General features: G+C 39.9%; 1 protein-coding gene and 1 long non-coding RNA gene across 3 annotated transcripts in view; one reads left to right on the forward strand and one right to left on the reverse strand.

Annotated features, from left to right (window-relative positions):
* Positions 1-27,917, forward strand: part of TRDN (triadin) — a gene marked incomplete in the record, with an annotated part of 278,678 nt that overhangs the window by 111,011 nt on the left and 139,750 nt on the right. Inside the window, 1 exon segment of the mRNA XM_034765753.1 lies at positions 19,061-19,138. Coding sequence (XP_034621644.1) covers positions 19,061-19,138 — 78 coding nt within the window.
* LOC117874973 lies at positions 421-27,678 on the reverse strand. Of its 2 annotated transcripts, XR_004645141.1 has the most exons (5): positions 27,493-27,678; positions 8,701-8,821; positions 8,395-8,489; positions 8,214-8,294; positions 421-726 (listed from the first exon to the last, which is right to left on the reverse strand). It is a non-coding gene; the product is annotated as an uncharacterized LOC117874973 (long non-coding RNA). The 2 variants fall into 2 exon arrangements; XR_004645140.1 differs by lacking the exon at positions 8,395-8,489 and having other exon boundaries at positions 27,493-27,661.

Below are 27,917 nucleotides of genomic sequence, written 5' to 3' on the forward strand. Positions count from 1 at the left end.
TTTGATATGTGCTGATTGTACTTAATTAAAGATTACTGTGTGTTGTGATTGCCCAGAGGCAGTGGGCCTGATTCAACACCTAATTAAATTGGGTTTGTACTGGGATAACATCTTTGATACCGTGGCAGTTACTCTGGGGGATACTTGATGCCATGCAATAAACCAAAATCCTACAATTTCCATATTATTTTGATTCTTGGTCAGTGAAATTGAGCATGATGAAACTACCTCCAGTTTTACGTGGCTTTCATGTTTCATTGAGAACGCCAGAGACAATATTTTTCTTCTATTCAAATGTATACTATATTGATTCCTATCTACTTCCCCCACGCATCATATTAGAGAGTGACTAAAGCAGATGTGGGGCCTGGCAGATGGCTGACCGGGAGCAGGAGTTAATGAGGGAGCCTAAGACCTATACAATGTACTGCAAACTTCCTCCCCACATTTTTATTTTGAAAATGTGAATGATCATTAAGAACTTCCAAATCTTGTCTTGCAGGGAACAATAGTGTGCCCCTAATTTGCAAAGGCCTCACTAGACTCATCTCTTTGAATAAGTAGGTAGCTGTAAATCAATTTCCAAAGAACGCTGGATTTGATGGAGCACTTGTTGATGTATTTGCTCTTGCTGATGGCATAATTGGGGATGATTTGATGACACAAAGCTGTCTTTTACTCCTCTAGGAACCTGCTGGGATAATTCTGAACACATTCTAAAATAGTCTGAAAGGGAAGAAATAATAAAGAGTAATTTAAATACCTACATGAGAAGTACGGAAAATTAAGGCCTAATCATTGAATAATTTCTGGCTAATTAGGTGTTATTTATTAATGAGCCATTCTTGCAATAATTTCAGCTGTCAGAACCAAATATTATCTCTTTAAATTTCTGTTTTAATTATGCAAAAACCTAGAGAAGCTATTTAAACTGGGTTCTTCTCTCTGATGCTCTGCAAAGGCTGTGTCTGCTTGGGAGGGCTCTCATATGACATAGATCTCTTAATGGAACATTATCAGTGCATGATCCCCACACCGTCCCACAGAGACAAAACAGACACCCATTATTCCCTGCTTATGTCATTCCATCTTGAATCCAAGCCAGATGCTAGCACGCTAGGCCATAACTATCAACACTCCCATGGCACTGCTGTGTAACGATGCCAAAATTCTCCAAATTACTTTCACTGTTTCAGAAGCAACTACCCAGGGAATCTTTCACATCCTGCTTCCATAGATGAGAACTGATCTCTTGCTTTAATACTTCACTCTGAGAAGTTCAGAGCTTTCTGTTTATGAGTTAGCAGTCAGAGAGAGAAAGTCTTTGTTGGTATAAATTGTTGCAGCTCTATTGAAGTCAATGGACCTACAACAATTTACGTAAGTGTGGGATACATACCAAAATAAGCATAACTTAGTAAATAAATCATATATGTATATATGATATGATAAATCACCCAATAAGGAACATTGAAATCCAGGGTCACATTTCAGGTAAGATTAATTAACAATGGCATAGACAACAAAACATTGTGAACAAAATATGAAAGGCCTCAGAAATCTTGGTCTTTAAAGTAGATAATTTAGGAACATAAGAACGGTCATACTGGATCAGACCAATGGTGCATCTAGCCCAGTATCCTGTCTTCTGACAGTGGTCAGTGCCTGATGCTTCAGAGGGAATGAACAGAACAGGCAATTGTCAAGTGATGATCCATCGTGTCATCCAGTCCCAGCTTCTTAAGAAAGAAGGGGAGGAGGAGGAGGAGGGTAAAAGGATAAAGCATAGATATATGCTTTATCTGATTTATATATATATATAAACCAAAACCAAAGAAACCATAAAACCCTAGAAATAAACAATTTGTATATTTACATTAAAGAGATTAAATAATCCTTGACAATAGCCATGTAAAGTCACTGTTAAATTTAAATAGTTATTCATTCTAAGTACTGCTTTCTGGCAAGAAATATTAATACAAATAATAATAGTATTTCAAATGGATTAAAAAATCAATCAAATGGGGGCACCAATGAGCTAAATTGCTTGGCTTCAATACATGACTGAGTATTATCTTGACAGATTAATTGACTACCGAAAATAGCTGTAGCTTCATCAGATTTTTTAAAAAGTTATTTTTCTCCATATTCACTCAGGCAGAGTTTTCAAAGAAACAAAATTGAGGCCGTAAAACCATAAGATAGAAATTTCACTTAAGATCATACATTTCTTTCACAAACCTGAGTGGTCTTTAAAGTAGATAATTTAGGAACATAAGAATGGTCATAGGAAACATACGACCCTTCAAAACAAATATTACCTCTTTTTCTATCCCAAATCTGGTAATATTTCAGGATTAGTAAATTGCCAAAAAAAAAACCCAACATCAATAGTTGTGTTGTGATGCATTTTACTGCCAGTATCCTTATTTGGAACACAAAAATGTTGATATTTGTGGAATGGAGCACGGTCACCAATAGAATTTAAATTGGGCATTATTGGCTGGGCTGGTATCACCATCTATTATTAAAGTTTTTAAAGTTGTCAGATATGTTCCAGTATAAGGTCCTATTTTTAGTTACTTATAACTGTACCAAACTTTAGCAAGTTGGCTGAAATTTTCCATGCCAAGTATTTGCTTCAGGCTGATTTTTTTTTTTTTTTAAGTTTCAATCAAAATGGTCCAGCTAGTTCTGAGAATAAGGCTAATGAAAAAAAATGTTACTTTTTCCTGTGTTACAAAAATTCTTGAGGCCTTTTCTTTGAAATGTTGTAGTGCTCCCAAGCATGGCGGTAGGACTTGCAATTTGGCAGGCCTTTGTGTCGGGGATGTGTCCTTAGCCATTCATGTGAAAACCCACACAAATCTGGCCAAGTTATAAGCCTTTGGAAAATCACAGTTGCACATGCTCAGTAGAGACTTGTTTGAGAAGCAGCTAAAATCTCTGAAGAGTCTGTCCTCGTTGAGCATGATCAATCTGCTCACAGCTCCTAGTGCTGACCAGACTGTGCAAGTACCATTCCCACTGAGTCAAGTTGGGGGGGAGGGATAGCTCAGTGGTTTGAGCATTGGCCTGCTAAACCCAGCGTTGTGAATTCAATCCTTGAGGGGGTCATTTAGGGATCTGGGGCGCACACACACACACACACACATACAAAACTGTCAGGGACAGTACTTGGTCCTGCTAGTGAAGGCAGGGGACTGGACTTGATGACCTTTCAAGGTCCCTTCCAGTTCTATGAGATAGGTATATAGATATATATATTTTCAGAGCAACTGAGCACAATTCCAACCAAGGGCTCAGAAGGGCTCTTCCCAGCTGTTCCAGGTCAGGGTGAAACCAAGCACAAGATTCACAGCAGGGATCCTGTCTTTCCTGTGCTCTCAATGACTCCCTACCTAGGTGCCCAGGCAATATGGAGGAGGAAGCCATCTGATATGAATGAGATGGACAAGGTGTTGATGGGACAAGGAGTTGAGTGAAACTGTACGGCAGAGGAGAAACTGATGACATTGGAGGGGGAGACTAAGACTGGTTGGACAAGACTAAGACTGGGGACAAAGACGGGCAAACTCAGATTGGTTGAGTAAGGAGACTGGGACAGGGAACCAGTGCGGGATATAAGGACACTGTGAACCATTTGACTGAAGATGGAAACAGAGATCAGATGAAGAGCTGGGGTGGGGGAGACTGGGACTAGGAACCAGTGAAGGGGTGGGGTGGGAAGGAGAGAGAGATTTGATAAAATGTAAGGCTATGGAGGGCAAACTGGGACTAGCTGGGCAAGGAGATTGGGCCAGGGAACAGGTGGGGGGAGATTGAAATTGGGTGAGGAAACTGGGAAAGGAGATTGGGACTGGGAGACAAAGTGGGGTGGGGGGAGAGGCAGATTGAACGGGAAGTGGGAACTGGGCCTGGGTGGGCAGGAAGACTGGGGACAAGGAGTTCAGTAGGGAGTAGAAAGAATTGGGTATGGCTGGGCAAGGAGATTGGGGCCAGGTGTAGAGAGGGTGAGACTAGGAGTTGGGTGGGAGATTGGGACTCAGACAACAAGCCCAGAGAGGGGAAACTGGCTGGGCAAGAAGATGGGGACTGGGAGGTGTAGCCTAAGTCATGGAGACTAGGAACGGGTAGACATGGAGAATGGGACTGGAACAAGGAGCCAGAGGTGGGAAAGAGACAGGACTGGGACAAGTTGGATGGGATGGGCCACAGAGATCCAGTTTAGGGAAAACTGGTAAAAGAATCTGCATCCATTATGCACACTCCCTTCTAGACCCTGGAATGGAACTCACAATTTCTGAGTCTCACCATGCCTCTTCACAGCAAATGCCTGTGAAAGTATGTGTATTGTCCTCCTCTAGTACTTGGCCTACTACTGTTATCAGGTACTCTGTTAGCTCAACCGGCAGAGGTCCATGTGATGGAGCTAAAGGTTCCAAACCGGCCAATGAACCTTATGGATGTCAATACGAAGCTACATGATGGAATTTCGGGGGGAGGGAGGTGGATGCTTTTTTAAAACCTCGGAAATTACATACAAAAAAATTAGAAGAGCATTAAGTTTATTAAGTCAAACAGTCTAATATTAGAAAATGCCAGAATTATGGTTGTCTGTAATACTTTAATTTGACCCCTTATGTGTATGCATTATGATAGTCTGTAATTACATGCTCACATACTAATATTTCCATAGGAGCCCTGCCTCATTCTGTGCACTGTATTCATCTACTCTGGGGATGTAGTAATGTAGTAAAGGAGGCTGTTGCCTGTTGATTCCTGCTTCATTTGTTGGAAATTGGAAGGTGTGTACTATTAGGAGTACCAGGACAGGTGGGTCTAGGCCTGCCCATAACTAAAGGGTTGGAAGGTGTGTGATGAATGAGGCAGAGAATTGCAGGAAGAGAATGGATGATTAAGATAGCTGAATACTACCCTGGAAAACTCAATTCTGTCTCTGCCTCTGCCACAGAGTTTCTATGTAATGCTAAGCAAGTCACTTAAGCCATTCTTTTCACAGATGATCACTAATTGTCTGCTCCTCGTTTTTTGGGTGGCTGACTTGAGACCTTCCTGGGATCTGATTTGCAGAAGTGTTAAGCACTCTCAATTGCAACTGAAGTCAATGGGAGCTCTGCTTCAGTATATACAGTGCTATATAATGCTAAGTACAGTAACTCCTCACTTAAAGGCGTCCCGGTTAATGTTTTTTTAATTGTTACATTGCTGATCAATTAGGGAACATGCTCGTTTAAAGTTGTGCAATGCTTCCTTCTAACGTCATTTGGCAGCCGCCTGCTTTGTCCACTGCTTGCAGGAAGAGCAGCCCGTTGCAGCTAGCTGGTGGGGATTTGTACCAGGGTGGACCAGCAGCCCCCCATTGGCTCCCCCTATCAGCTCCCCGTTCCCCTACGTTCTCTGTGCTGCAACCGCCCAGCAGGCTAGCAATCGGCAGTTCAGCTGTCCCACTCCCCACTGTCATGTGCCGCTCCTGCCGTCTGCCTTGGAGCTGCTCCCAGAGACTCCTGCTTGCTGTGCAGGGGGGGAAGGAGTGGGGATAATGTCTGGGTGTCCCCTTCCCCCCTGCTCCTGCACCCCACTTACCCCTTCTCCATATAGAGCAGGGAGGGGACACGGAGGGAGAGAGACTGAGAGAACTTGGGGCAGCAGCTGCTGTCTCAACTTCCTGATCCACTTAAAAAGGCAATGCATTTAAGAGTGGTTCAGCTTACTTAAAGGGGCAGTGCGCATCTCTCTCTCTCTCTCTCCCACACACGGTGTGTGTCTGTCTCTATCTGCTATGCTGTCTCCCCTCCCTCGTGTTCATGCTGCCTTGTGTGAGAGGCTACATTAACAACAATGTGTTAACCCTTGAGAGTTCAGCCAAGTGCTAGTTCATCATTTAGCAGCAAGCCATTCCCTGGGAAATATCCCTCCTTCTTCCATCCTCTAACTTCACCACCTCAACCAAGCTTCACAATCATCATCGTTGTGAACAGTATTAAATTGTTTGTTTAAAATGTATACTGTGTGTATATCTATATAATATATAGTTTTTTGTCTGGTGAAAAAAATTTCCCTGGAACCTAACCCCCCCCCCATTTACATTAATTCTTATGGGGAAATTGGATTTGTTTAACATCGTTTTGCTTAAAGTCGCATTTTTCAGGAACATAACTACAACGTTAAGTGAGGAGTTACTGTAATCTGAAAAAACAGGTCTTAGGTGTCCCAAATTGCCTCCCCTGCCCCGAAATTAGTGGATACTTTTGACCTTATTCTCTCTCTGTGCATCGGCTCCTTATCTGTAAATTGAGGATAATCCCATCCTCTCATCTCACTGGGGTGTTGTGAAAATAAATAAATTTATGTTTGTGAAGCATTCAGATACTAAAGTGAGGAGCGCCATGGAAAAGCCCACGAGGAAATTAATAATTTTGTGTTCATAGCAGGGTTTGAATAGTATTCAGTAAGGGTTGGGGCCACACATTGAAATATGAGGATAAAACAAAATATTGACTAGCTGCTCAGGAAGTGAACACTATGTCCTATGCACTGAACGAAGCAGGGGTTTTGTGGAAAAAATAATTTGTGAACATGAAAGACTGTATGATAATGTATACCCCCCAAGGGGGCTGAAGTAAAGTTGCACAGGCAACCTTAATTCTGACATTTACTAACTTTTGAATTATTGACTTTGCAACCATAACCATATTCTTTTAACACAGTTCTTTGAATGTAATATATTTATACCAAACTTCCCCCTCAGAAATCATCAGGAAAACCCAGCATCTGCATGTTATTTATCTTAGAAAAAAATCTTAATAATTCAACTTTTCTATGAAGGAACATATTGTCTTTAATTGAAACATCAATGTACATCTTAGAGTAGTCCACCTTTGTTTCTAAACCTTTTAATTTTTCTTGCTATTTCTAACCCTTTTAATTTTTCAGCTATTTTGGATTCGCTCTGATGTATTGGCTTTATAGTGAGTGGTCTAGATAGTGGCTGTGCTCATGTAAGCAATTCTGAAATGGCTGTATACCAGGCTGGTCACTTTGTGTGAATGAGAGCAGTCTGAGGGTTGCTCTAATTTACACCAACTGCCATTGGTCTCAAAGGCCCATAGTGGCATCTAGGATTGCTGAGAGAAGTGATCTTCCTGGCTCTGGCTCTGTGGACTTTAGATCATATTCATGCTTTCTGAATGGCTTTCTGAGGTCAATAATTAAATTAAGAGCAGCTAACTGAAGTTGAGATGATGCTGGTAAGAAGTAGGAAGTGTTTTGGAGAACTCGTCCATAAAAACCCCACCCATTGGAAGCATCTGCCCACAGGTTGTTAAATCAATTTTGATAGTTATAAGGTATGTGCTTGTGGGCAGAGGACATATATACATTCAGGAAGGTTAACTTTTTACGTCCTTGTTTTGTGGTAGGTATGTTAGCATGTAACAACCTACACCATTTCACAACTACGTTTTGTGTATGTTTGTGACAGCTGCCATCTTGGCCAGTGCACTAGAAATTGAACTGGGGACTTCTATGAGCTGCTAAAGCGCCATAGGTGAACCAAGGAGTTTATTGAAGGGGGGGAATCCTGAAAAAAGAATCTGATATATGGTTTTGCCAAACCAAATATCATCTTTTGTGTTTCTTAAAACATTTTCAACTTATATCCTCTGTGGATCAATATAGAGGGGCACATAAGACACACTCACCAGTGGGTTACATACATGTATAGCCATACAGTATTCTCTGAAGAATATTAGTCATTGGGAATTTGTGGGGGAAAAAGTGTATGGAAAATTACAGAATTTAGATCGTTCTCTAGAAGAATAATGCAGAGAGAAGAAATGTATCCAGAAACTGAGAAAAAAATACAGGCAAATCTTGCCTCAAAAATATAGGTGAGTCATGACAAATCCAATCCATAAACTTTGCAACTTCATGCTGAAATTGACTTAAGGAAGTTCAGCTTCCTGATGACACAAGGTCTCCCTCAAGTTGAATAGGGAGGAAGATTGCTAGGATCTAGGCAAATTTACCTTTATAGCATGTCTTCCAAAGCCAGACTATTGTGGGGCAGCATGAAAAATGTAGACTGCACAGCTACCTGCTTATAATTTCCCTTTGGCCTTGTTCATAGCCTCAGTTTACACAGGCACATCCTATATTTTCATTACTGCATAAAGAGCCTGATTCTTTACCTGTTTAAGTCAATGGCAAGGCTTACATTTTTCTTGGTGGTGTAGGATCAGGCCCAGAAGGAACAGCCCAGAATATGGTCTCTGTTCACAAAAAAAAAAAAAAAAAAAGGGAGAGGTATAGTACATGGGGTTAACCCAAGGGGTTCATTGAAGGGGGGAAATCCTGAAAAAAGAATCTGACATATGGTTTTGCCAAACCAAATGTCATCTTTTGTTCTTCTTAAAACATTTTCTCTTTGTACAGAAATTCCTCCCCTCTTATCCTGTGGTCACGTGCTAGCCAAAGAAAATGAGTTAGAAAAATTACTCTGCCCAGGTAACACATTCTTTCACTGCCTTGTCTTCTGTCGCCTTTGTCTTTGTTGTAAAGGTCTTTTCCTCCTACATCTGTCCTGTAGGCTTTATTATTGTTTGCTATCTGTCGCCCACTCCCCCTTCCATTCACATTTTAATAGATGCCCAGCTATTCTCTAGCACACATACTTACATCAGCCTCTTGAAATGAAAGTCACTACAGCTTGATACCTATCCAAAAAATGTCAAGTTTAATTTCATCTTCTTCACCAAATGCTGTCCTCCTCCTCAGTACTTCAGTGTCCTTCCTCTTCCTGTAAAACACTCAATATTACTACACACAGTTAGCATCATGCACAGTTCAAAAGTTCCTTACACCCACACATCACATTAGACCTAAACAATGCTTGTCTGTTTGACTTATGCTTGACAGCAGAACTGTGTCGTGTCCTTCCAAATGCTATTCATTCATGTAGTTGCTAGGGATTTTTATATGCACTGTGGTGCTAGGCAGCAGTTATACTGTGCAAAAATGATCCATGCCCCTCAGAGTTTACTCCTGTAATATTTTGACACCACATAATGTTTTTGGGTAGGGCCAAAGAATGAGGCCATATTTCCAGTACTGGTATTCATTTATTTAGATGAAGTGTAGTAATGGTCACACCCAAGAAGTATGTTTAAATTCATGTTCAGCCAAAGGAAAATGTTAAAATGGTGAGAGGATGTAGCAGGTGTGTGGTGAGATAAGGTCCTTTAATACATCTAGAGGACTTTCCCACTTTATTGGGTAATCATGCCCAAATTAAAGAGGTTCAAAGCAAATCAAGATTCAGAATGGTTTCTTCCATCTTGGGAACTTACATGGCCCCCTTCTTTATATTATTTGAGCTCATCACGATCTTTAATGCATTATCCTTGCAACAAGGCTGTGAGTTAGGAAAGTGCTGCTATCCCCATTTAACCAATGGGAAACTGAAGCACAGAGAGGCTAACTGAGTTTCTTAAGGTCACATCGTCAGTGTTTGGCTGAGCAAGGAACTGAATTCCAATCTCCTGAATCCCATGCTGTGCCCTAACCACTGAACCATCCTCCCTAGAGATGGGCCCTTGTAAATAGGAGAGCTCTTCTGTGGAAGTTTAGGAGCACACGGAGAAATTACAATAAACTCTGTTGCAATCAAGTACCATTTATATCCTCAAACAGCTATTTCTGTGCCTTTATATTTCTCCTTACCATCCCTACCATTCAGAGTACAACTTTCGCTTTTTTATAGGTGGGTATATATCCTGTAGGCAGCTGCAATGCATGTATGAAATTATTCCAGCCTGAAAGATTCAGGGAGAACACATTCTACTTCTGCAATCGCTTCTAAAAAGAACTGCGTCACAACTAGCACCGCAGCATTTTTTCCATAAGCTAACTCCCACACTGTACTTAAACAGAACTTGTAGGATTGTCTGTAACATTGCCACCTGATGATTTCCAATAATTCTACAACCCCAGCTCTTTCAGAAGCAAAAGAATGCTTACTGAATCAGATCATTGCTATTTAACTCAAAATTGACATTTTTGAAATACTAATTTCAGGAAATTATTCAGATTATAGATTCAGTCTCTCGGGTAGTTTTAAAATATGGACAGACTAGGTGACATAATTGCCATTGTCTTTTGAATCCTCTCTTGCTTCTGGCAACTAAACTTGGTCAGAGATGTATAAACTGTGTGAACAGTTTTAAAAATAGAAATTCTTGACATAATCAGAATCATATGGATTCAAATTAACTTCTTGTGATTTGAGCAAATGTTGCTTATTACCACTAAATATTCCTCCATTGTTTGGCGGTACCAGTCAGAATTTGGTGTACATCACTTGGCTTTGATAGTGCCAGGCTGTCATTGTCCATCAGAAATTTGTAGACAAACTCTTTCTTCAGGGTGAGGTAAGGCTTAAGAGTTCCTGGGGTAATACTGGATTTGGTGCATCTGTTTAGCATTAAGCTGTTTCTGAGTTGTGACTGGACTAATGAATTATGTTATTAACTAATAATATGTGGAAGGCAAACTCAAATGCAAACCACCCATTAATTGTTAGGGAGGTGATTTTGCATGACATCAGTTGATGTATATTGTACCTCAGCATAGCAAGGCAAAACCTCCTCTATTCTGCTTATTTTTACTCGCAAGTATTTCAAGTCTGTCTGTTATTTCTGCTTTACTTATTTGACTGCTGATAGTGAGTGCTAGATGTCATATAATGAAAAATATGCATATGTGCAAAATGCTGAATTTCTTGTGTTTTATACGATGGCTCATTGTATGATGCCAAATCCTCAAACGTCCTGCACTGGGCAAAGGTAACTTTTCATTTACCAATCACTGTGGGAGTTTTTGTGTGTTCCTCCCCTTGGTCCAACACATCATAATGACTGTGATTGTACAAGCACAGAGTTTTCATTTTCCATGTTTTTCATTTCTCCAAGATCTAACTGCAAATGCATTGCTAAACATAATTTGTAAGACTCTCTCCTAAGACCTGCTAAATTGTGCAATGGTTTTGTGATATGGTAACTGGGATAAGACAACCAAATTAATTGTAACTTGTGTGCTATGAATGAGGATTGCAATACAATATCTCAACAAGTGAGATGCTAACCCAATGCAACACCTGTCACAGAAACATGTGTACTTTTCCTTTAAAAGTGATACCTTGACCTTGTTAGTCAATTTCCGAGAACCTTTTCCCGGATGTCTGTATCAAAATCCTCATATAGGACCAGTTCTGTTACCCTGACTCATGCTGAGTAATACCTTACTTGGTAAGTAGCTAGGTTGAAATCAGTACAAAAGAGTTATTTGTGGAACAGTCATATTCAGCTTGAGTAATGGAGACAGAACTGGGCCCACAAGATGCTAAAATGTGTACGTCTCTCAGCAGTTTGGCCTTATTTTTTTTTAAGGTCAAGGAAAGACGTATAATTTGATACTCAGATATCTTGACAAAAGCCCTCCTCAGAATTCTGCACTCTTTTGAACAGCAAAACCTCCTACAGCTTTCACAAAATTTGATTTGAGCCAAGGAAGCACTTTGGAAGCTCGGTGGTAAAAACCTCAGGAAAAAAATAGCTCTAAGAATATACTGACCTAAGGAGATTTAGCTGCACAATGCTGTACTGATTAGATATTTTTATGGTCATGACTGATGGCACTAGCTAAAGGCAGGCCTGGTGAAAGGTTCATCTGAAGCTCTGCCAATGCATCTTAAGTCTGTCTTGCTTAAATACCCTGAACCTTGCCTTTGCAGAGTCTGCCAAACTGTGTGGGATAAATGTCCATTGGAGAGTAGGATGAAACCACCAAACTAATTCCCAATTGTAACTTTAATCAGTATTTGTGGCTAGGTGAAAGGATAGTGCATTGACGTGGACCATCTATTGTGCACATAAAGGCCAAGTGAGATCTCTGGGATGGTGGAAACTTATGCCCATTCAGATTCCAGTTGACTGATTGCAGCATGGTGGTGGTGGTGGTGGGCGGGGGTTTTCCAAGGAAGTATTTCTGTTTAACAGAATTCAGTATGCTTGCATTAAAAACATATTTGAAAACAAAAATTGTACAATATCAAAACTAGAAGCTGGCTGTGTTGCTACTCCTTTCTACTCCCAGCATATTGTGAAGTGACTATAAAGGAGATGATCACTGAGGTTTTCCCCTCCCCTAAAAAGCATTCAGCATATCACATTTCCAAAACTGCACACGTCTTTTCCATACCATCACTGTTAACCCACTGCCCTTTGTTTTTAGCTTAATAGATGGATGACCTCCCAAGGCTGTTATATTATTTATATTAGCATTTTTTTTTTAAATCTTGGTAGCATGCTTTAAGTAAAAGATATCTGCTGGACTCTATCCAGAGTCCCAAAGCTGAGTGTGGTGTTTTAAAGAATTTTAAACTAAAGTGGAATATATTGAACATTTAGATTTGATATTGAACGTATAATCACTCTTTTGACACATCATAATAGTTCTGTTTGGTAGATAGCCAATGAAACATTATGAAATTTAAAGTATTAATTATATTACTGCTGATAATTGCTGAGCCTATGACAGTGTTTATCCTCCAGAAACATTGACCTCATATTACATTAGAGGCTCACTGGCTGTTGGGCAATTACCTATTTAATTAAGAGCCCGGTCCTGAGTGGTATTGAAAAATTGGACTCCTAATGGTTGCAAGAGGGGGTCATATGTGCTCAGCATCTCTGAGGAGTCAGCCATAAATACAGGACTTCATTCTCTAACCCATCACTCCAGTTTTACAGTGCTGTCATTCCATGCAACATTGTGCAAAATCAAGCTCATGGTGTATTATGGCCACTCATTAAAAATGTGATGTAAACTGTTGCATTTTCTTTTTAGTGTAATTTCAGTGCCAGTTAAAGCCTTGCCTGTTAACAGAAGTATGGCTATTTGGTGGACCTCTTATTTTGTTTCATTGGCTCCCCTCCCTCCTGTCCCCTCCTTCCCCCAAATCTATAGATATATATGATTTTCTAAGTAATTACATACTTTTAGAGACTCCTACTTGCTTGTACTTTCCTAAGGCTGATCCAGATTGCCCCAGTCACTCTTCCCAATGCACACATGTGCTGAACAAAGAAACCATTCCTCAGAACAGTGACACTTCTAATGTTCAAGGAGAAAATACTAGCCTTATGAAGAGAGGCTGACTTTACATTTAAGAAACTTGCGTGTCAAAACTAGAAATCCAGTGAGAACAGCAGGATTCCATAAAGATTTCATTGCTCTCAAAGAATGTGTGTTATAGCATGTCTAATTTCAACCATCGGCAAACATTTGTTGTGAATTTTGCTCCAACAATGCGTGACGGTACGAGGTGAATGCTTATGTTAGTTAAACTGAATCACCTGTTTCCATGATGTTAAATGTAAAATGTCCCCAGTGGGCAAAACACAGTTATATTTAAAAACTTTTTACCAGGCTTTTAAAGTTATTTTGTGCCAAAGCCCTGATTTGGTGACCTGTAGGGGCACACTGCAAGTTTGCATCTGTTCAGCCAAGCATTTGTCTGAGTGTGAGAGAGAGAGATGGCAGGGCAGGAGTAGGAGAGGTGTTTTTCAATGCTGCTTTACTTGTGGCATTATTGATGCCAGTGTCAGCTTTTGGGAGTGATGGATTCTCTAGCAATACTGTCTGTTGTTGCCTGTCCTTAGGAGAATGGTTTCTTTGGTTAATTATATTTTGAATTAGGTAGTACTTCTGGAGGCTGCACTCTGTGCCAGTTAGGGCCCCTGTGATGGAAAGGGACTGGCTTCACACAAGAATAGGGGTAGGCAAAAAACAAATTTTGCTACTAAAGTTCAGCATCATTGCTCTGGACATGAAATGTTTCACATATCTAGAAAGCTGTTCTCTAGATTAAGGAAATTAGTATAATTAAAGTATGTCTTGTATTATTTAAAATTAGAAATAGTCATAAATCCAATCACCAGATATCTTTTTTTATCCTCTTTTACCTTAAAAGTATTTATAAACGTTGATAAAGTGGGTGATTGAGGTGCAGAATACAGAACTCAGCTTAATCTGACTGATCTACCCATGTTAGCATCTTGATATCTCTAATTACATTTGCAGCAGTATTTCTTCCTTTCAGTCAGTGGAGAAGGCTATTCTAATGTCTTGATGTTCTTGCTAAATAACAATGTTTCTGATAGGTGAGTTTTATGTGAGTTTACAGGAACTCTGCTGCATGCAGAAAGTTAGAACCCTTCACCCTACTCTGGTTTCCACCAATTTTAACTGGTCCTTAACAAAATGATTTTTTAAAAAAAGTTAAATGCAGAAAAATAAGTTCAATAGCTGTGATTTTATGTACAAGTCAGATATTTGTGTACAAATGGCTAGCTCCCCGTCTAACTAGCCATTTGTGGATACGATCATGATAAGCACATTTGCAAATTGGGCATGCAAATGTGCACACATTTTTGTGCATGTGATTGCATGTCTGACTCTTAGGAAAAGCAGGCCCTGAATACAAAAAATAAATTAGCCAGCCCTTCCATTTTGCCCTCTCCCCTAGTAGAATAAAAAGGGCTCCTTTGAAATGAATATAGTAGTTAACATATTTAAAACAAAATATAAAATGTTCTTACACTTCTAATCATCTTTTAAAATTCACTGCCATACAAGTTCAAATTCAGGGCTGTGGCTGCATTTAAAAAAGGGGATAGATAATTGTATAACCAATAGCAATGGTTGTTAAAGATTTGATAAATTCTGCTACTTCATGAGCTAATCTGATCACCTCCAGTGGTCAGTTTAAAAAAAAAAAAAAACCTGCCTTCCCCTCATTTACAGCATGAATTGTTGTCCAGTTCTAGCCACTGCTGAAATCAGGAGGCTGGATGGTCTAATCGGATATGACCAATTCTGCATTGCTGTTTCTGAGTTCTCTATGCAGTAGCAAAATAATTTCTGTTTTATGACTTGTAAAAAAAGGATAAAAAAAGAGAGAGAGAAAAGAAGGAATTTGACTTAGATTTCTCTTTAACATATTTCATCAAAAGAATGGATGAAATATTTATTTGGCTACTGTCGTTTGCCTTCTCATCAAAGTGAATAGACATTTAATATCACATGGAAACATTAAAGTAGCTTTTTATCAGGATATATGGAAACCTGCTCAGAACAAACATTCTGGCCTAAGGGAGACTTTTTGATCTGTGGAGTTGAAGCTTTGGTGTTTTAAATATCCTCATACGTAGGTCAGGTGGTCAATTTTAATAATTGATTTGCTTAAAACTTGTGTAAAACTATAAAAAAGAACTTGACAAGTCATTAGTGGTAAATGGTATAACATTGGGATTATACTAACTAACATTGGTGCAGTCATTAGAACTTTTGGTAAAACAAGGAACAGTGAAGTAATAGGACTGTCCCACAGAGGTGGATTTACCATGAAACAAACAGTGCGGTGGCATGGGGCCCCCAATGAAAGGGGGCTCCCGAAAATGCAGGACAAATCTCATCTGACAACCTGCCCCTCAGTCCCGGCCAGCGGTGCAGCAGGGCTCAGGCCAGCAGGCTGCCTGAATTCCCTGGCCAGTGGCCGCATGCCACTCCCGAAAGCAGCTGGCTGCTGGCACATCTCTGCGTGCCCCTGGCGGGGGGAAGGCAGCTCCATGCACTACCCCGCCCCAGGCAGCACACAGAGACCCACTGCCCTCTCCCCCCAAGGGACGTGCAGAGACATGCCAGCAGCAGCACAGCCTGGCTAAGGAGGTTCCCTGCCCGTGCTGCCTCCCTCCCTCCGTGCTGCTCCCAGAAGTGGCCGGCATATTCCTGCGGCCCCTGGGTGGGTGTCTGTGCATTGCCCCCGCCCTAAGCTCCAACTCTGCAGTTCCCATTGGCCAGGAACTGCAGCCAAACTTCCACCCAGAGCCTGCACCCCTTCCCCCACCCCCCTCCCAACCCCCTGCCCCAGCCCAGACCCCGGACCCCACACCCAAACTTCCTCCCAGAGCCTGCACCCCTCACTCCCTCCCACATCCCAACCCGCTGCCCAGCCCAGAGCCCGCACCCAAATTTCCTCCCAGAGCCTGCACACCAGAGCCCAGATCCTACATGCAAACTCCCTCCTAGTGCCCGACCCCTGCACCCCAATCCCCTGCCCCAGCCCAGAACCTACACCCAGCACCCAAACTCCCTCCCAGAGCCTGACCCTCGCACCCTCTCCTGCACCCCAACCCCCAATCAAGGTACCTCACTTTATTTTCATTTACTTCCTATTACTTATAATATAGGAGGAGAATGAAGAAAGAAAAAAAGAATGAAAAACAGGGGGAGAGGGGGAGATAAGAGAGAATGTTCTTTTTCTTGGCTGGTTCCTGAGCAGGGGGAGGAGAGCGAAAATGAAGCTGCGCACAGGGCCTCACTAACTCTAAATCCGCCACTGCTGTCCTGTACATCGACCCATAGGAGCTAAAACTCTCTCCCAAGCAGTACTTTCCATTAGAGTGCAGAAAGCGCACAGTGCAGTCCAAATGACCAACTATCCTTCTTAATTACTAACCTACTCAACATTCTGAGTGGCTGCCCTTTATCATCCCTCACAAAAAGCAGTTAGTTCTAATTGTATAATTTGTCTTTTTTCCACTTAGAGATGGGTGAACTAGTTAGAATTAAAAAAAATGCTAATTTGAACTTTAGCCCAAAACTGGCACCAAAACTTTTTTGAAAGTAGAAAAAATTTGGATTCTCCTCCTCCCTCCTCTATTCTTTGTTAATTTTCACACTGCTCTACACTTTCAGCTTTCACCTTGAACTAGACATTGAAGCAATGAAATCCTGTACTAAGAGATGCTATTCTCATGGTATTTCTGACCTGGCTGGAAACAGGATGTACTAAGCATCTTATTAGCTTTCTTCCTGCTGATTTCAAGCCTGATTATTAGACCCATGAGGTTTGGAAAACTGTTGATAACATCCGAATTCCTAAAATTTGCCCTTCCTTAATTCACTGACATGAAACTAAAGTGATTCTATGTATGAGCTTTAATAATCCTCTTGTTGTTTTTTTGCTAAAATTACAGCATTCTTGATGAAACCTGAGATTTCAACATTTGTTTTAATGGTTCAGGCCTTACTGCCAAATTTTGGGCAGCTCTGTGTGTAACATTTTATGCTATTTGATGTGCTATTAGAGGTTCCCAAAACTTATTGGTTCATACACCACCTTTTTAAAAAATTGATGTGAAGTGATCAAATTCATGTACCATCAATGTTACATGTACCACAGTTTTGGAACCCCTGAGCTAAACTGCATGTTTACAAATAATTTGCATATCATTGTAAACTTCAGCTTTTTAAAGAATAGTGTGGATTTAGTGCTGATGCAAGGCATTGACTTGAAAACTCTAGGGCAAAAATCCCACTGTTTACCTTTAGGTCAGCAGCAGGGCAAGTTTCTCACACACACTACACTCCTGATCAGTGGAGGGGACTTCATCTTGAACAGCAGTAGTTCAGGGCATCTCTACCTGGTGCATCAAGGCACACCAGATAGGGGTGTAAATTCTAGTGTGCACCAGCATATTGTGCACTGACTGCTAGCATACACTAAAAGTTCCCTGGTGAACGTTGACATAGTACTCTTTGAAATGGTACTACATCAACATGCGTTAGGGAACTTTTAGTGCGTAACACTCTGGTGCACACTAGAATTTACCCCTCAGCTGGCATGCACTAATGCACTGTGCAAACAAACCGAAAGCCTCCATGTCCTATGCAATTCTTAGCTTCTCTTCTGAATTTATCAATTAGTGCAATGAGTGGCTGTGAGTTTGTCATGTGGGAGCTGGAATGGAGACCCACCCAACTCATCTTTCCTAAGGGGCCACCAAGTATCCAATAGAAGAAACAACTTTTAATCCCTACTGAGCTGGACTGGATTCATACTTTATAGCTCATTAGCAATGCCCTGAGACACCCTGTCCAAAAGGAAGTGCTAAGGTTACACCTCCATAAGGCTGGGCCTCTTATCAATGAATGGCTCCTGGTGTGCTAGTTGAAGGCGGATGTGCCCATATAAGTATTATAATATATTTATTTATTTTGCACAACACAAAACCAAAGGGGTTTTCACAATTATTATAAACCAGTACAATAAAAACAGCTATAGAAATACTTACCTGGAAAAAGCAACAGTGGGGTAAAAAGCATTTTGCAAACAAACATTGCAAAACAAAAGATACAACGTAAGTAATAATAAGGGGAGGAAAATTGTGTTTGGATGTTAATGCTTGTTGAAAATAAGTTAGTTTTGAGGAAAGCTTTGAAAGAACACTATCTGCACACAATAAAGTAGACTTACTCTTAGTCCTATGCCTACCAGCTAGCGAAGGCTTTTCAGTAGGCAGTAAGGATCAAAAGCTAGATAATGTTTACACTGCATGATCCACCTGATGTTGGTTAATTAAGGCGACTCCTTGAGAATAAAATACATAATATTTTGAACAGTGTTTCAAACAGTTTTCATAACAAGTGAACATGAGGGAACAATTGAGGATCATTTGTTTTGTATAAGAAAATATGCTTTTACTATAGACACAAGGTTCTGAATATGTGACCTTTTCATTAAAGTATTAATCTTTTGAGTTTTTTTAGTCTAATGAAGAAGTGAACTGTAAATATTGCAAAATATAGGATTGCACTCAGCTAGAATGACATCATCCTCGGACACTTAGAATGTCTCTTTCAATAGATTGTGTTTGTTAAGATATGCTTTTCCCTTCAATTATGCCTGTTGGGTATGCACAGTTTTTATGCAAAATGCAATATTTTAGATAGGAACTGTTCTGAAGAGAAATTAGTCTGCTAGTGACTCTGTTAAAATATCAGTTTATACCCCAAGTTATGAATAATACACGTTGTGAGGGGAAACACGGTGATTAAAGACCCAGATGCTAAATAACATAAAATAATGTTTTGATTCATTTTCTACACTGTTTAACTCGTACCCCTTCATGCACAGGACAAAAGGAAACAGTGCCTCCTCATCTACTTGCAGAACAAAATCCAAGGAAGAAGCCTGCACCACTAGCTATTGAAGGCAAGTTTGATTCTTTTCTTCATCAGTTCATTCACTGGTCTTGATTCTACTTTCCCACTGACTTTGATGGAGCAGGATCAAGCCTCTATACCAAAATCACTCCAGGGATTAAGTGTTTGCAGGATTGGGACCTAAGACTCTGACTGCGTGTAATCAGAGTTGCATGGACTGACCCAGGGACCTGTGTGGAGGATCATTGACTTCAATGGGTCTACGGGAGGGCACCAAGATCTTCCTGCCTGAATCAGATTGCAGGATTAGGACTAAATTTCTAAAGTGCATTGGGGTGTTTCAGGATGTAAGGTGCTACAGAAATGTACACGAGCATCATTATTATTAAATGACAATGGTGGATTACTATTTCAGCAATTGCTATTTAGGAATGTTACTATATAATTCATTGTAGCTGTGAACAATATATCTTGCTCTATGCTTATTAAATTTACAGACTTAGACATCAGCTAAGTAAGTAAAAGATAAACAGTCAGCCCCCCTAAAAAAGATCATCTTTAATTGTTCTGTCATGGCATTTTGTAATTTACTCACCTAATAATAATGTTAGTAAAATTGATGTGATACTAATTCTGTTATTAAAATAGGACTATATTCAATCACTTTGAAAATATTACTCTAGCTTGCATTTCTGGTTCTATACCATTTCTCTGTCTCCTCTTCTAATTATTGTCTAAAGCCTCTGAAACCAGTAAACTCCATGTCATTCTCTTCTGTTGCCTGACATAGCATGCGAGAACGGACAAGGCAGCAAGACCATAACAGCATTCATAAAATACTGTGCAGTCATTCAGTCACACCATGGCACTTCCTGATAATCTCTCATAGGGGATTTACTTTTATACTATCTAGAAATTTCACAGTGTAAGAGAAAAATAGATGGGACTGAAGCCTCATGACTTAAAACAACTACAACATCATATTAAAATTTACCTAAATTTAGTAAATAAAAAGCTAGGGAATGGTTTCTGTGGAATTTATGGCTAGAACAAAGAGTTAAACTTGATTAGACAGATATTTGTAACCTTATGATTAGTTGCAGTCAAAATAATTGGCCAAAAATAGTCAGGTGACTTGTTATCTCGTTGCCCCAAATGAAGTTGGATGAATATTTCTCTATAAATACACTGTTCCCTTGTTTGACAAGAGTATAAATCTGTGGTTATTGTGAGACACATTATAGTCTATAAATAGATTGCAGTCCTGCCTACTCGAGGCAAAACATTTGAACCCTGCTTATCAGCAAAAAGAGGTTCCTACTGTGTTAAGCACTAAATGCTGTTATCCACCAATTAACCATAATGGAAAAAAGGCATAATGGAAAAAGACTGCGCCATTTGTTGTGTGATAAGGGAAATCTTTAAATATAACTGTTGTACAATATGAACTCGTATCAAATTAATATTAAGTTCCTGATTTTCAAAATTATGAGCAATTACTGAGCTTGTACATGGAAATGATCATTTATGTGTCTCACTGGTCATTTGTGTGTGTCATTAGATCATTTATGCATGCAATTACAGTAACTGTGAGTGCAAATTAGGCACCCATTTGGCAAACACAAATTGGGGATATATAGTATGCACAGAATTGCACAACTAATTTCTTTTTAAGGCTCAGGGTCTGGTCACCAGGACTGAATGGTATTCATTCAAGAATTTTGAAGGAAATGAAGAAGGAAGAGCTACTAACAAAAGTCTGATATAAATAACTGATATTTTGCCACTAGTATGATATCTATGTTTGAGAAAGGAGCTCATTGGTGCTCAGAGGGACTGTAGTCCATGAAGTCTTATTCCAGAACTGGGGGGAAATATTTGAGTAATAAACCACTGACCTAGGTGAAAGTAAGAATAACTAGCACAAAGCACTTGAACAAGCACTAACCAATTAATGAGTGTTATATGATAAGGAAAGACCAGAGAGGCCTTTGCAAATGATAATTAATTCTTTGAAATCAAGTGTTAACTAAGTTGTTGGCATAAACAAGAATTAGTGCATCATTTATTTAATGTAGGACTTCTGATAAAATTGCACACAGGAAGCAGATTAGGTAATTTGTTAGCCAGTTAGCAGGAATACAGCCCTTTTATGGATTAAAAACTGGTTGACAACAAAGAAAAAGCGTAGAAGTAGAGGAATACTTCTTTCAAGGCTGATTCCCCCTCTGGCACTTCGAGTGCAGAAGGTGGGGGCCTGCAAGGATTTTAAAAATTAATACTGGCCACTCCAGGCTTGTATTAAACTCCCAAGGTTACAGCTTCTCTCTGACCTTGGATGGATAGATGCTGCCACCTTCCAAGTGCAAAAAACCCCTTTGGACCCAGGAAGGAGCATTTGGGAATTCCTCCCTGTGGGATACCCTCAAGCCATTTCACACACACACACCCTCCCCCCGTGGGGAAGAGCTAAGAAAGAAAACAAAGGAAACCAGCTGTTGCCACCAGCTAATTAAACAACATATGCACAAATCTCTTAGGACACCAAAAATCCAATCCTGTTCTTAAAAAAGGTAAATTTTATTAAAATCAAAAAGAAAGGAAATACATCTCGAACGTAGGCTTTTGCTAAATTTAAAAAAAAAACACTTACAAACTTTAAACATCAATAATAACCTTCTTGAGGTCCAGCTTAAAGGTTACAAGCAAAACCAAAGCATTTGGGATTATCACAGAGGACTCCACAAGCCAATAAGAAATAAATAGAAATAGACCTAATCACATCTTTCTAAACATTCCTAATCTACTTACATATCTAAATAGGTAGTTCTAGATATGATCTGATGATTTTCATATCTGGCCTTCAGCTTCTCACTAGCATAACTGCTCCCTGTTCCCCTCTTTCCCAGAGACCCACACAGACAAAGGGAAGTTTTTTCCCAATTTTAAAAAGTTCCAGCCCTCCCAGTGGCTCTTTTGGTCAGGTGCCCACTCCTTTCCTTTTACCTGTGGGCTTGTTAACCCTTTACAGGTAAAGCAAGTAGAGAACAGCTACTAAGAGGAATTTTATAGCTCTCTGACTGGCTGGGTGTCCATAAAAAGAAGCTTGAAATGACAATGTTAGGATAAGGACAGAACTAGAAGAGGGGCATGGGGCAATCCAACAGTTGATGGAAAGGAATATCGTTTATGAATTCCCTAGATTGGGGTGGTCAGTATATATATCTATGTACTGTCCCCAGTTCTGCCACTGACATAGTATGTGATCTCGCCCCAGTCTCAACCTCTGTACTTCAGGTACCTCATCGGAAAAAATGGACGTAGCTATACCTCTTTGTGAAGTATTTTGATATTTTCAGATGAAAATCTCTGTCTTAGCCAGATCCAGTGTCCATTAGAAAAGATTGACCACTTTCTTCAGTGGACTTTGGATAATTACTAAGTATCATTATGTATTAATTTCCATCCATTTCCACCTGTCACTGCCACCTCTAATCTAACCTATTGTTGCAAGTCTCAGATGTGGGGGAAATAAGGCTAGACATGCAAACCCTTATATGTTCTTCAAGGGTGGGCTTTGCAATCCCCTCTGATAGTAACTTCTGGGTGCAACTGATCAGGCTGCTCACCCAGTCTGGAAGGGAAAGACCAAATAATTACTCTGCTGATTTGGCTGGCTCTTTTAAAAAAGTTAATTCTATTCTGGATTATACTCCCCAAAGTGCAATGGGGGATTTTGAAATTGCCAGTTTCAGGCCAGTTTTACAAAGGCAGTGGAGAAACAAGGATGAGGAGCAAAAAACAACAACACTAAGTTTAAAAAAAACCCAGTAAATATGAAGGTCTTGGTAGGTACATAGTTCAACTAGTGTTATGTATTTCAAGAGCTTCCTCAGCCATGGCATGAAGAGACATAGCCCCTTTTAAATCCTGTATTTTAATTGTCTTTGGAATTTTCATACGGATTTGGAAGCATTGCTCTCATCTCCATGTATTGCTATTTAGGGAAAGTAGGGGCACTGGTTGTGCTTTGAACAGGCCCAATTTCCATGGCCCTGTTCGCTCTGACCTTAATATGCTCCTGTCTCTGTGTTTTCGCCCACTTCCTCTAACTCTGTTGCATTACTTTCCTCATTAGAACTAGAAGTTCTGCCACGTGTGTTCAGTTCCCTGCTGTTCTGTGTGTGGTTTTCTTGTTTCTGCTCACCAGTTTGCTTTTTTTTCTTCCCACAAATCACATTTCATAGAATCATAGAAGATTAGGGTTGGAAGAGACCTCAGGAGGTCATTTAGTCCAACCCTCTGCTCAAAGCCGGACCAACACCAACTAAATCATCCCAGCCAGGGCTTTGTCAAACCTGACCTTAAAAACCTCTTAGGATGGAGATTCAACCATCTCCCTAGTAACCCATTCCAGTGCTTCACCACCCTCCCAGTGAAATAGTTTTTCCTAATATCCAACCTAGGCCTTTTCCACTGCAACTTGAGACTATTGCTCCTTGTTCTGTCATCTGTCACCACTGAGAACAGCTTAGCTCCATCCTCTTTGAAATCCCCCTTCAGGTAGTCAAAGGCTGCTATCAAATCCCCTCTCACTCTTCTCTTCTGCAGACTAAATAAGCCCAGTTCCCCCAGCTCTCCTCGTAAGACATGTGCCCCAGCCCCCGAATCATTTTTGTTGCCCTCCGCTGGACTCTCTACAATTTGTCCACATCATTTCTGTAGTGGGGGGCCCAAAACTCCAGATGTGGCCTCACCAACGCCAAATAGAGGGGAATGATCATTTCCATTGATCTGCTGGCAACACTCCTACTAATGCAGCCCAATATGCTGTTAACCTTCTTGGCAACAAAGACACACTGTTGACTCATATCCAGCTTCTCGTCCACTGTAATCCCCAGGTCCTTTGCAGCAGAACTGCCACTTAGCCAGTCGCTCCCCAGCCTGTAGCAGTACATGGGATTCTTCCATCCTAAGTGCAGGACTGTGCACTTATTCTTGTTGAACCTCATCAGAATCTCATGCTGAAACTCATGGTGGAGGCTAAATTGTCTTTTGTTAGAAATGTGCATCTAGCTAACATGCTGTATATGACATATGGCATCTGACTGGCTCAAGGAGAATTTACAGTTTACAGCCTCAGTTCATGAATATAACACTGGCGGAAATAACCAAGGGTATCTAAATTAGTAAAGCCAATACAAACTTTGATAAATCTTCCCTGATATATGGAAGTGTGATTCTCTTGTATAAGTCTCTGTGCTGGAATCTGGGCACCATTTATCAGTGACCCTTTTTTCCTTCAGACACATGGTATTTCATAATACAGTACATCTTTTTTTTTCCCTTTTGTACAATGAAATCATTTAAGTTTAAAACAAGTGAATTCTAATGCAAGTGAACCAACAGTTTAAATACAACAGAAAGCATTCCAAATCAATATACTGTATGCAATGTGTGCTCATATCAGCTAGTTTTTGTTGTGGTTCATATTTTCCTCTCTATTATGTGGCACAGAAGACAGCAAATGAGTATAACCTCTATCTTAAATGTTCCAGGCCAAGAGATAGTGTGAAAGGAAAATAGACCAATGTCTCTGTTGGAAATACCATAATGCAGTGTGTTATGCTTTAACCCACCTTTCACAAGGAATCTGTTGGGTATAATCTAGAAATCTTTAACTAGATATCCTGTAGAAATATCTTTTATTCAATAAATGTGATTTTTTAAAAAGTACATTTGGGGTTTTTAGAGTATGTAAAACAAGTTATTTTAGTAACTCCCTGAATCCACTGTAAAGATAGCAAAAAATTTGAGATGATATGAACAAGGTTTCAAAGCAATAAGATGATTGGTTTAGATTACAAGTTTTAGCTATAAACACTAATGATTTAGCTATGATGAGGAAAAGTCTAACTCTTCACTGTTTCAGAAAGCCCTTGACATTTTATCTAATGAAATGAGGCACTTCTATTATTTTAGTGATGAGAGGAAAAAATTAACCAGTCATTGGAAAGAACCTACTAAATTTTAGAACACTGGATTTAAATGCATATATATTTGCATAGGGTTTCATTATGCAGATTTTAATCATTTAACATTATTTTTGTTCAAATTAGCACAACAGAGAAACTACATTAAAAATAAGCATTCACCAAAATTTACCTAAAAAACCAAACCAAGTATTTCAAATAAGTGGGATTTTTGATTTTTTTTTTTTTAGTTTTCCAAATCGCCACATGTAATTAGCAGCCCCTTCCATGTAAAAACACCATGACTGGGAAAACTTACTTGGATAAAGATGTGTTGCTGTTTGAGATACAATTATGCCATATTCCCTTACAGAGGTAAGGATAGCACTGCTTCAGAAGGAGCAGGCGTCAAGACCTACAATTCCTCTATTGGCTAGGCATCTCCTTTTCCCAAACCACAGAGATTCCTGGTCAGATGCATACACCCTCCAAGGTGTCATTCCATACCCTTCCCAGCCTGTCCCCTGTGCTGCCCAAATGCAGACAGCACCACCATTGTTGATGTTGCCTCACCTACTTGGCTGTGCGCTCCTACCCATTCTGAGTAGGAGTTGTAGCCACAAACCGGTGAATGCAAACCCAATCAGCATTAGCCACTGCAGCAATTTTCTGTGTACTTTATGACCCTTTCTCAGGTGATCATGCCACACACAGTGGCTCCTCTCTGGCTCTTTTCCCCACCAGCCACACACCCTGAGTTCCCATTGTCCAAGAAAAGGGGCTGTTCTTGTATACATAGCAGAGGCTAACATGCCACCTATCTTTTTCCCCTGCGTGTACTTCCTGGCTTCATTAAACTGGTATTTGTGTTCTTTTGCTCCCCTCTGTGTTGTTTAGTGAGGGGAGCATATGGCCCCATGTTATTAACAAACAGTTTTTGTGTTTAATTCAACACAGCCATGAAATGGAAAGTCTGTAATCACCCCACGGGGAAATCATGAACTCTTGTGTGGGTCACATGAAAGCACCAGGAATTTCAGATGTGATAGTGCTACTTGCATACTTTCCACAGCTCTAGCAAATGTCTACATGTAGCAATCTTCAAAGCTTCCAAATAATATTTGAGATTCAGGTTTGAACACAATAAAATAGCTTCAAAGACAAAATCAGGCAGTACAGATTCACCAGGAGCTCAAGTTTTACTGTGTCGCCAGTGACCTCTGTGCCTCATTATTCCTTCACTTGCTTAGTCTAAGAAAACATTATATGTACTGGTCGACTGAAATGAAAAAGAACGGTGTAAAAAAGATTTGCAGTGGTTACTGTACTTAATTTTGCCTCAGACATGCCCAGGTAAGCCAAACAAAAAGGCTTACATGTGAAAAGTAGCAGTTCTGCAAACGTCAGATCAATTTGATTTGGATTTTCATGACCTTTATGGACTTTTCAGTAACTTGATCAACACAGACAGTGTTACTTCCCTCAGAAACAAATAATTGGATCAAAAAGGACAAACTCATTTAAGAAATGGCTTTTTAAAGGGGCTTTTCAAGTCAAATTTGACCCCAAATTTAGATTTCATTTAAAAAACCTCTAAGTGTCCATGAAACTTAATATCAATAGCAATGTTACCATGAAGATTCTTTTAATTCCCCTTCAGTGTTTCAACCCAACACTGCATTTTGCCAATGCGTGTGAAAATGACTAGAACTCAAAGTTCAACTGACCAGTCTAATTTTATTCTCCATGCTAAGAGAAATGCAAAAAAGGAATGGAACAGCATAAAGAGCAAAAATATAATTAGTCTTAACATTTAGAGTGAAATTGCAAAATTCTGATTGACTTTATGAGGGCCAGGATTTCACTCTGGTTTAAAGAAAAGAGTTCTTAACAGATAAGGAAATTAGCTTTATTTTTAAATATAATTTTTGGTTTATCATGTCTCTTGAAAAATATAAATTATGTGAGTTTAAGGGGTGCAAGTTGGTTTGCATAAAATTAAGTACAGACTTTTACTCAAAACTTATGCTGAACCTGAATGAAATTTTCTCTGAGGTTCTGATAAACTAAATTAACTTTTGTTTTAGTCAGGTTGGCTTTCTTTTTTCTTTTTTTTTTCCCCTGTACATCTCTGTGTACTTCCTTGTCTCTACCAAGACCAGAATCATTAGGTAAGAAAGGCTGTTGTAATATTTCACAAAACCAGACAATATCAAGTCTCCCCTGAAAGCTCTTTTCCTGGGATTTCTTGACAGCAGGGGTTTTGATAAGTGCAGATAAGCTTTGTATAATCATCCGAACTTTAGGCACATTATCTGAACCAAACCATTTCCAAACCTTTTGACATTCACCCCCACTAGTTATTTTTACTTCTACGTATTCCTCTCCACAACACACAATATTGATGGCAGTATTTTGGCACTTTCCTTACCTCCTCTTCTTAGAGGTGATGGATGAGCAGACAAGTTCTTTCAGAGTCAGCACTAATGTGACTGTTTGCAGCATCTGGGAAGGTCTGTGTGGATAAGAGACTCTCACAATGTCTTCCCCCTCCAGACAGGCTGTATCACTTGTGTAACACCATGCCTTGTAACTCAAGTGCATTCCTAAATTTAGATCTCCCTAGCATTAGCACAGCAACAGGCTGTTGTTACACCCAAACCTAGTTTGAAGTGGTACATTTTTTGCATGTTAATAATACTGTAACCTCTCCTCCCCCTGCCTTTCAAGAGGTACTTGACATCACAGGTAGAGAACAAGAGAAGCTGTAGAAGCAGGTGAAGGAAATTCAAACTATTATATCTTGTTTTGTTTGTATTAAATCCACCTTCTTGCTTTTTCAGCAAATCTTTCAAT

The sequence above is a fragment of the Trachemys scripta genome, chromosome 3 (assembly GCF_013100865.1).
Source record: "Trachemys scripta elegans isolate TJP31775 chromosome 3, CAS_Tse_1.0, whole genome shotgun sequence".
In the NCBI taxonomy this organism is placed as follows: Eukaryota; Metazoa; Chordata; order Testudines; family Emydidae; genus Trachemys; species Trachemys scripta.